At 40.2% G+C, this 10787-nt stretch overlaps 1 protein-coding gene across 3 annotated transcripts; it reads left to right on the top strand.

The window, feature by feature from the left end:
- The first annotated feature begins 172 nt into the window (after positions 1–172).
- Positions 173–9781, top strand: zgc:77486 (uncharacterized protein LOC405808 homolog). 3 transcript variants are annotated; one of them, XM_022205020.2, is made up of 6 exons: positions 173–303; positions 1484–1683; positions 2046–2157; positions 3715–3842; positions 4562–4669; positions 6133–9781. In XM_022205020.2, exons 2-6 carry the CDS (start codon positions 1524–1526, stop codon positions 6279–6281), a joined length of 657 nt encoding a protein of 218 aa, XP_022060712.1. In that variant the 5' UTR covers positions 173–303; positions 1484–1523; the 3' UTR covers positions 6282–9781. The 3 variants fall into 3 exon arrangements, with proteins under 3 accessions (XP_022060712.1, XP_022060711.1, XP_051803203.1); XM_022205019.2 differs by having other exon boundaries at positions 174–319; XM_051947243.1 differs by lacking the exon at positions 173–303 and adding an exon at positions 395–1385.
- The last annotated feature ends 1006 nt before the right edge of the window (positions 9782–10787 follow it).

Genomic DNA, 10787 nt, shown 5'->3' with positions numbered 1-10787 from the left:
TCAATTTTAACCTAATTTTAATTATGTGAAACACTATATATTCCTGAAACGTTCTTTAAGCATTAGATTAGAATGTTTCTATGAAAATCTTTACAGAACCAATAGTAAACGTCGCGGGAACGCTCCTGGCTGCTGCTGGACTTTGCTGTGTTGCCTCGTCTCGCTGAAGGCTGAATCGATGGTGATGGTGACGTCATGGTCGTTGTTTCGAATGTCGGGAGCTCGCACTGGGTAGGAGGCCGCGCGCTCTGCTGGGGACACAACTTGTACAAATCTGAAGCCCGAGGCCGTCGACAGCCCCCGGTACCGTGAATTCCAGGTATTTTCTTTACCGTACACTGACACCGGCGACTCTCGCTGCGTGTTACCGATTTTAAAAGTTGCCAGGACGCTGTCGGGAAGCGCTCTGGTTTGGGTTGGCTGATTATGCTAGCAAGTCAGCTAACGATAGCCTGCTAACGCTAGCGTTTGTTCGATTGAAAACCAAAGATTTGTTTGTAGTTTGTCGCCAAGGAGGCTATGATTTTTAAAATTTTCTCGATTTTGTCACGATGGAACGCAGTCGGGCGAGTTTTGTCGTTGTTTTTGCATTGGTATGCGGTGTCAGACAGACAAAACGTCCAGCGAGGCTGTTTGCTAATGTTACAGTGTTTGCCTTGAGCTATACAAGCATAGGACGCCAATTGTTTTCTTCTGCGGACAAACTCAGATTGAGGGACAGTCAGCTGGAAGTTGTTCAGGCTGATTGTAAGCAACGTAGCGTTAACGTTTGCCAAGCCATCGGTTAATGTGAGGTTTTCGGTAACGTTTTCGAGCTGGTTTTGTACAGACACGTCTTAAGCTTTTGTTCCTTTTTTGTTAACTTTGTCCTGACCAAAACATCTCGTTGTGCGGCGGAAGAAAGCACAACCCAGCTGGGCTAGCTTGTGTTTTCGCAGACCGTAACTTGCCTTTTACGGTACAATTGTGTACGACTCTTTGTGTCTTTTGTTTTCGTTGCCGTGCACAGCTCTCCGCCTCGTTTTTGTGACAAACACGGCTTACTACTTCCAAAACTCCTGGCGCGTGGCCCAACGTTACAGGAAGTGCGGTTTATTATTAACTAAATAGTTTTATTTGATGTTCATTCGCTTCTCTATTTTTCCATTAATGTCAGACGTTGTTTTTTCGTCTTTTCATTTTTTGAAAGTAGAATTTAGTGTGTTTTCAGTCTAGTGTGTCAAAGTCCACTCCTGCTTTTAGTGCAGGACTGGACTTTGTCACTTGATTGTTGGAATTGGATTTAATTTGAGTTGATGAATTCCTGCTACAAAATAATGAGCTCATACCTCTTAGCTCACAAAGAAACTCACATTTTTGCTCCACCTCTACTCTCATGCTACAATGTCAGTCTCCAAACTCTTTTAGCTAAGAAATTGAGAATTTTGTAACCAAGTAGGGTCTGCTAATCATTTTTGACTAACTTCTGCAACCCCATTTTCAGGAATATCCTCTCCCATCCCCCTTACCCCCTCTGTCAGAGCATGGCTCAGGAGACCAATCAGACGCAGGTGCCAATGCTTTGCACTATGGGATGCGGTTTCTATGGTAACCCCCGCACCAACGGCATGTGCTCGGTCTGCTACAAGGAACACCTGCAGAGACAACAGGGAGGGGGGCGCTCCAGCCCCCCGGGAGAGAAAGGTAGGAAGATGGGAAAGACGTGGCCTACAAAAAAGCAGGGGTGTGCTGGCTGTGGGTCTGTTAGGTGAAAACGACAGGAACTTGGGATTGGGGGGGGGTCACTCAAAAACTGTACAGGTATAGGGGGCACTTGAATTTGCTCAAAGGGGTTGGACAACAGAGGTAGCAGTAGCTGCCTACACTGTGGCATCAGAAAGCAAGAGAGTGACATCACCTTCTGTTGTTTCATGTGAATTCAGACTACATTTGATCAAGGTAGACAAACAAATCTAGTGATAAGTTACTTGGAAAGGAGTGGAAAGTCATAGAACAACAGGTTCTGTGTGTGGTTTGTGGTATCAGACTGTCTTGTCCCCACACAGCTGCTACGTCACCAGCAGGATCACCAGGGTCAGCTGGTGTGACTGTGGAGAGCACAACCTCAGAGCCCAGTACAGAAGTGGCAGGAACCCCACCTGAGGAACAAACACCTAGGTATGTTGACTGACAGCTTGGGAATTTTCTCAGCCACATGTTGTTCCAAAGTAAATAAAAACACTAAATTAAGGTGAATTGTTAATTTTGATGTTAGTCATCCAGTAAAAATTTCAAAAACATTCTGTTTAGTGTGGAATGTTTTTAAGAAGCAGGTCAGAGTAATCTGGGCCTCTTTAACAGTCCCATCAATTCAGACTAGTACACTAGTTTGTCTCCAGAGGTCAGAGAATGTAATCCACTTAGTTTACAAAATTTTTCTTTTTTTGAAACACAACCATCTGGGATTATTGTACTAATGTTTCACAACTGAAACGTTTTTAGCTTCACCTGATACATCTGAGCTCTGTGGTGAGAAGATCCTGCCACCTGCTACGCATTATCAACCAATGTTAAGAACTGTGTACTTAAATTATGAGATATTCATACATTTTGCTGCAACTTTACATTTACAGGCTAGTTTATGTACAGGGCAGTGATGTACAAGTGCCTATTTGTTAATCAAAATAAAATTAGGTCATACTATTATTTAACTCTGTTGTATTTGACACTGAGGGAATGAGCGGAAGAGTACTGTAGTTTAAAAATTTGCCTGAGGGCCTGCTTTTAAAAACTGTAGTACAGTGTTGAATAAATGTTCCAGTGTGATGGGCAAGGAAAGCATTCGAAGATGGCGACAGCCCATGAGTCCCATGGGGCTGTTAAATTGTTCAAAATAATTTTTGTATTACAATGTGTGCAGTTTATACTGGATTTTGTCGTTAATCTGACTGTCAGTTTCTGGAAAGAAACCACACAAATGAGTACTATTAACTAGGAAATTTTTAAAAATTTAATTCAAGTCTAGAGCATTTAAAATTTAAGCAGTAACTGTGCTGTAGTAAAATATATGACCTTTACCTGTATATCTTGAGTTTCCTGGAAAATGCAAATTACAGTACTCGCATTATAATGCAACCATTGTCAAAAAAGTACTTCCAGGAATGGCTTTATTTCTCCCCAAATGTCTAAGCAGTCATTTGTTCACATTATTGTGACATTTTGTAGTCACTATTTCTGGGTTATCTGTGCATAATGAAGAAATACAGTTGTGCTCTGCATGTTTTCATATTCTTTTTTTTCCTGTTTTTGTATTCCCTGTTTGCATGCAGTTATTTCTGTCTCATCAAGGACATTTGTCAAAGTAGCACTGAGTAAAGAGCATGCTGAAAGAGGTTGCAAAGAATTAGTAGCTAGGCACCCAACAAAAAAGATTTTACATTGTATGCAGCAAAATACAATAAAGGAAAACATCCAAATGACAAAATGTCTTGTGCTATTTGTGCTTTTTTTAATGGATTTCATCACAAAGATACTCAGTAGATCATTCTGAATTGCAGCAAGAGCATCTAGATTGTCATTTAGATGCCAGGACTACCATTCATTTGCAATTCAACAAAATGTGCAAAAATCTTTTTTCCATAGATTTATTAACAAATTAATGATTTTTTATGTAGAATGTACAATGAATCCTGTATGAGCTAAAAATGTATTCATTCGCTCTTGCTATCTTGTTAGTCCCAGCTCTCCCAGCCCAGTAACTCAACAGATGACAGCTATGAGCATCTCCCAGGATTCAGGAGCTGTAGACTCTGATCGAGCGGAGGCCGAGGAGGTAGAAGAGGAGGGCACTTCCAGCAGCTCAGGTAAACAATATAGAGCACAGCTTTCTCCAAATGTATCCCTTCCCACTATTCACATTTAGTGAGTCATATTCAGAGGTGTGGAGGGCGCAATTTAATGAGGTCCCGAGTGTGAGTCTTAAAACAATAAAAATGTTCTCAGTGGTGATGTTTTCCTGTTTTGTCTTTTCCCCCTTTTTACATTATGAAACCTCCCTGTTTTGTAATCTGTCTTACCATTTTGTGCAATAACAGCCTGAGGAATTGTACATGATTAAAATATTTAATGATAAAACTTCAATTCATGACATCTTTCTCCACCCTCTAGCATGAGGGGTTTAATTTTTGTCTGCTTCCACATCACACTGGTTTCAAATGCGTCTTAATATTATATTCACTTATATATTCCACTTTTACATTCCATATATAAATGAAAAGGGTGACTGGAATGGGCTCTGAAAAAGAGATTTAAAAAAAAAAAAAAACTAAGTGCAAAAACACAGCAGCTCCACTATTTTGTTGCCTTTTTGTCGTGTGTGATTCATGAAATTTGTCTTTAGACTGACCTATAGTAATAATATGTTATCACATGACTAAATAAATGATCAGAAGACTTTGTATTTTACATCACTGGACTGTTTGTCTTATGATTAGCTTTAGTATTTGACCTGCTGGTGTCTACAGTGTTCTCATATGTAAACGAACATAATGAGTGGTTTTTGGTGCTTTTTTCCCCTAACCAGAGCCAGTGGGGGAAGCAGCACAGGCTTCATCTGATGGCGACCAAACTCCTGATAAAAACAAGAAAAAGAACCGCTGCTTTTCTTGCCGGAAGAAAGTGGGCCTTACTGGTGAGCGAGCAGAGAATTCCGCACACATACACGCTGAACAGTGAGCTCTTCTTAGCTGCTGACGGAGAGCTCATGAGTCATGAATCTGGTTTGTTGGGATTCTCCACACCTCACTTGACACTTATAACAGAGTTTGAAATTTGTGTAACGCACAAAGAATGTGGTTTTTAAAGATCTCTTATCTTGTGAGGAAGCCAAGTGTTTATTCGATGGTACAAGCTCAAAATTGTCTTCATTTTCCATCTAGATTTCTTCCAAAAGTGAAATTTGCGAAAACACTAAATGACAGTTGTACACTTGATGCACACTTAGCTCCCATGTAGACATGATCAGTAATGTTTTCTCTACCTAAAAATCTATATAAAAAATGTGTTCTTGCCAAATGTTTGCTATTTTAACCCTTACAAGGCCATGTTTCTGGAAAAGTACATATACTAAAACCACCTAATCCATAAAAATATCGATCAAGTCTTGCGAGGGCGCATTGTCGTAGACGTTCGCTATATTGAATTTTGGCCGGTACGCAGCCCTGAAAAGAGCGTCGTAATTGCGGCTTCGTTATAACGGCTTATATGGCTTTTGGGGCCAATGTTTATATCTTACCATTGGTGGACTTAAACATACGGGTGTGTGCATATTTTATATTAATTAGCAATCATAAACAAGTCACACGTGTTGAGCCGAGAATATTTGGTTTCGGCTGTGTGTACGAGTAAGCGGGAACGAGTATACCCGGTCCCGGCTTTTTAAGGGTTAAAAGACATAACTAATACATTTATTTCATTACACATGTATTTCTTACAATCCCTTGTGGTCACAATTTTACCAAAACATCGACAACCTAAATTCAAGCTTTCTGATTTATTGCCTATATTAGAAATCAGTGATAATTGCTATTTTCAATGGCTTAACGAGATCAAATGCCTGCCATCTACATATCCAAAGTATCAGTACCATCTCATGGTTTGTGTGATGTCTTCTTTTCACAACCAAATACTTTGCACAGAGAGCAACATACTGCAGGCTAGTGGTGCATTTCACAGTGTACTGCTTGGCTTCCACTTTTTGGCCAAACAGAACAGAAAAATGAAGCCAGGAAAGCGTTTTTTTGGTAGTTAAAGCAATAATTATAGCCTAATCTTGATCAAATTCTGAGTGTACTACTTGAATTGGGTCCAGAGTTGCAGATTTTTATCCATGTCCTTGTTAACATTTAAAAGGCATTTTGTTGGATTGTGTTCCAACAGTAATTAAGAGTAACAATTTGAAAGTAGTTAATAATATAAAACATACAGCCAGACTACGATCCTGGACGTTCTCAGACGTGTCACAAACGGGAATCTTTCATCCCGTAGAGGTCAGTGCAACAGTACAGCTCTACAATAATTAGTGTGCAATTGCTAAATGGTGGCTGTACTAATGCTTCCGTGCCCGACTGACCTGTTTGCTTCTCTCCACCAAAGGTTTTGACTGTCGCTGCGGCAACCTGTTCTGTGCCATTCACCGTTACTCTGACAAACACGACTGCCCCTACGATTACCGGAGTGCAGCTGCTGCCCGCATACGCAAGGAGAACCCCATCGTGGTGGCGGAGAAAATTCAGAAGTTATGAGGACTGAGTGCAAAACAGAAAAAGTCTCTCTGACTTTGTGAATTTGAACAATGGCGACTTGGATGAAAACACCTGATATCATGGCTTCATTTGTTCATGGTAGACTAAGGCGGGTGGGGTGGGGTGGTTTGGTCGCAGCCACAGTCCAGACACTTCCCTTACTAGCATCTCCCTCTCTCTCCGCTAGTGACTGCAGCCGAACCTGAGTGTTTGTGTATGTGAGTGTGTGTTTGTATGAAAGTGTGTGTGTGCGCGCATTTGCTTGAGAGTCGGGGAGAGAGCCGTAGGGGCTTGGCGGACATTTGTGTTGCCGTGGGGAGGGAAGGCATTTGATTTTTTTTTTTTGTACCCCTTTTTGTTTCTCAACTTGAGGGGATCGTGTGAGTTTATTTTTATACAGTCCCTGTAGGTTGTTGAAATTAAAACAGGGATAAGCTGTTAAGGAATGTGTCACAGCCTGCATAATGACACAGAGGAATATTTAGAGGGTCTAGTGAGTTTAAAAAAATCTAACCGGGTGATTTCATGTATCAGCAAGACCTTATTAAGGGCTTTGGAATATAAAATTCTCTCCCAGGCTGAAAAATGATGTCAACTTCTTGTCAAATTGGCATTTTATTTTCTTCCCAACTCCCTTGCTCTATGGGTCACCTCACGTTGAAGTCCAAAGTCTCTGCATTTTCCAGATATGTCTCTCTTTGATATATTGACTTATACGGATAGTGGGTGCATGAACAGTTATTGGAAGGGGAAGGCAGGGGAGGGACAGGGGAAGGGGAAACCGAGAACCTTGACTTAACTGAGTGATTGAATTCTGTGTTTTTTTTTTCCTTTCTGTTTTAATGAGCGTATGACATCAGAAGATCTATATTAATATATTGTAGTTAGCTTGAATTGTGTGATTGCATTCTATTTATTTTTTATCGTTTGGTTGGTCTGTGCTGGAGGATTGGCAGCATGTGTCAGCAAATCATTAAGATTTGCACTTAACCTTTTCAATTATATTTAAGTAATTCCATCTTGATTATATAACCATTGAAGAAAAAATACACAAGCTCTGACATGGTGGAGTAGAGTCCAGTTAAACCGTTACAAATAAGATTGTGCAGTAAGATGTTCATTACTTTTGGATTTGGAAACGAAGCACAAAATGGTGTGTCAACTGCAGAGCACAAACTAACGTGCCACACCTGCTCAGTTTTGTTCAGCATCCGGGTCATTTGCAGTTTATATTTGAGCTGTGTTGCAGGCTCACTGAGGAAATTGCCTTGTTTGATTGATGAGGTGATCGATGATGTTTTAGTGAGGCGATGTGCTCTTCTTGAATGCCCTTTTATGTTCTTTGGAGTCAGAGTGGAGCTCCATGTTTCTCTAACCACCAGCAGACCACTGACACATGCTGAATGAAAACTGACCTGGGTCGCAGTTACTCTACATAAGACGGCACACGTTCTGCTCAGCTAAAGTAGGATTGTCGCGATGCTGCGGAGTTGCGTGCTGTGCTTTTGCAATGTGCTCAGATTCAGGCGAGTCCATAATGCGAAGACCGCTTCTAGCTAGCTTCTTCTAGGAAGATCAAACTTACATGCATGTGTGCAGTCGAGCATATGAGTTACTGTTTTGTAAGTGACTGCACAGTTTGAAATGAAGCTGGAATGTTTAAAAGCCACACAGCAGTAGCACAATGCATGGCTGGAACCTTAAGGTTCAAGTTAACAGGACTCTACAGATTTTTTTCCAAATGTAAATACCATATGGCTCCTATTCATATAGTATAATCTTAATGTAGATTTTTGCCAGGTAATACAGGCAGGGGATTAAGGTGAAGAATAGTACTATGTGTATTAAAGTGCTTTTCATAATTATCAAAAAAAAAAAGTGTGCCACAACTGGCACTGATATCTTCCCCATCTTGTTTCCCCCCTTTATTTACAAGTTATTACATATAAAGTATTTTCAATAACTGGCTCTACCACGAGTATCTCCCACAGGCCATGTGGCTTCTATTTTACAATAGTAGTCGGATTGTTAACAAGGCCCTTTAAGCTTTATTAATGTTGCTGAATCACACAGTATCCCACTTCATGCTTTTATCCTGTTACTGAAGTCTTCTCATAGCATTGCGATATTACTGAGAGTTAAAATGGCCCCTTGTGAGATATAGAGGGGCAATTGAGGTTTCATCTTTTCATTATTAAAAGATTTCCCTGCAAATGTTGCTTGATCCTGATCGTTAAATATTTATGAAAGAGCTGTGGAAAAGTTGCAAGGAATTCGCGTGGTAAGCATTTTCAAAATAAGACCAATGCAGAATGTGTTGGATGTGAATGAACCTCTTTCCTTGTATACACAGAATATCACGTTGGACCTGAGTGACTCTAGTTCTGGCTCCTTTGATTTGGAAAATTGGCTTTCATCAGAATTCCCATTTAAGTCTTTGTGTTGGTGATGGCTGGCATGCCAACGTTAAGACTATTAAACTGGGATAAGTTGGTCATCTATAGTGACTGTGATGTAATTTCTTCCTCCACCTCACCTCTAGTGGAAAATTGAATTTCAGAAGGAGTTTGTCTTTAGTGGTGACAAGAAGTGTATTTGTTATATTTGGGGGGCTTGCGGTCGGTGCTGCTCTGCAGTTTGGTGTACGTCATAAACACACAGAATTGTCAGACTTGCTGGCTTGATGACCATTACAAAATATTGCATACAAAACAGCTGTCCTTTACAGATCCTTTCATAGAAATCTTTTACGTAGGATGATTGTTCGACTGTGTAAATCATGGGGATTTCATGGTTTCTACTTGTTTTCTATTGACTGCTCATATCAGTGTTCCAACCCTTTCAACCTTGTTTTTTCTTAATAACCATGAGCAGTTTGAATGTAAACCACCATAATTCACACAATAAGTTGTAATGTCATTAATCAAACTACTGGCCCTGATACAGACCGTCTCTGAGCAGAAAATGGAAGACCAGTTGTCTTACATGCGATTCGGAACAGTTGGATCATTAAAATAGTTTTGACTGTTTGAGACTTGCCACCAGCAGTTAGGGCTACCGTACCTAAATGATTTAGATATTATCAGTACATACGCATTTTTCTGACTTCTGTGGCATTGATAATGTTTTGATGTCTTCAATCTTGTCTCTAGCACAGCCTTTCATAATCAGCCTCTTCATCGTGCAAAGGTTTTGATTGACGATAATGATAAACCTGCAAGTTACAACGAATCTTGTTAAAAATCTTGTTACTGCAGAAGTAAAGACGAACGAAGGCACGACTTTCTTCTGTCTTTCAAGATGAGCTTTAGGGACATCAGATGAAATCTACAATGTTCACAGAGATGTAGTTCTTGTCCCTTGGCACTCCAGTCCCCCAGAAACACCACCAGATATCTTTTTATTTTGTTTTTTGTTTTTTTTTTCTTTAAAGAGTTAGGATTGTATGATGTGTAAGAGTAAGTATAAAACAATAAAATCACAAAGTTTATTTTAAATTACATTTGTCTTTTGTATTTATTTGTTTTAATACATACACACGTGGACAAAATTGTTGGTACCCCTCAGTTAAAGAAGGAAAAACCCACAATTCTCACTGAAATCACTTGAAACTCACAAAAGTAACAATAAATAAAAATTGATTGAAAATTAAATAATCAAAATCACCCATCACTTTTGAATTGTTGATTCACATAATTATTTAAAAAAACAAACTAATGAAATAGGGCTGGACAAAAATGATGGTACCCATAACTTAATATTTTGTTGCACAACCTTTTGAGGCAATCACTGCAATTAAACGATTTCTGTATTTGTCAATGAGCGTTCTGCAGCTGTCAACAGGTATTTTGGCCCACTCCTCATGAGCAAACAGCTCCAGTTGTCTCAGGTTTGATGGGTGTCTTCTCCAAATGGCATGTTTCAGCTCCTTCCACATATGTTCAATGGGATTCAGATCTGGGCTCATAGAAGGCCACTTTAGAATAGTCCAACGCTTTTCTCTCAGCCATTCTTGGGTGTTTTTGGCTGTGTGTTTTGGATCGTTGTCCTGTTGGAAGACCCATGACCTGCGACTGAGACCAAGCTTTCTGACACTAGGCAGCACATTTCTCTCCAGAATGCCTTGATAGTCTTCAGATTTCATCGTACCTTGCACACTTTCAAGACACCCTGTGCCAGATGCAGCAAAGCAGCCACAAAACATTACTGAGCCTCCTCCATGTTTCACCGTAGGGACAGTGTTCTTTTCTTCGTATGCTTGGTTTTTGAGTCTATGAACATAGAGTTGATGTGCCTTACCAAAAAGCTCCAGTTTGGTCTCATCTGTCCAAAGGACATTCTCCCAGAAGCTTTGTGGCTTGTCAACATGCATTTTTGCAAATTCCAGTCTCGCTTTTTTATGAGTTTTTTCAGCAGTGGTGTCCTCCTTGGTCGTCTTCCATGAAGTCCACTTTGGCTCAAACAACGACGAATGGTGCGATCTGACACTGATGTACCTTGGCCTTG

Source organism: Acanthochromis polyacanthus, chromosome 4 (assembly GCF_021347895.1).
Source record: "Acanthochromis polyacanthus isolate Apoly-LR-REF ecotype Palm Island chromosome 4, KAUST_Apoly_ChrSc, whole genome shotgun sequence".
NCBI lineage: Eukaryota > Metazoa > Chordata > Actinopteri > Pomacentridae > Acanthochromis > Acanthochromis polyacanthus.
The sequence above is the reverse complement of the archived record's forward strand: the minus strand, read 5'-3'. Positions and strand labels throughout refer to the sequence as shown.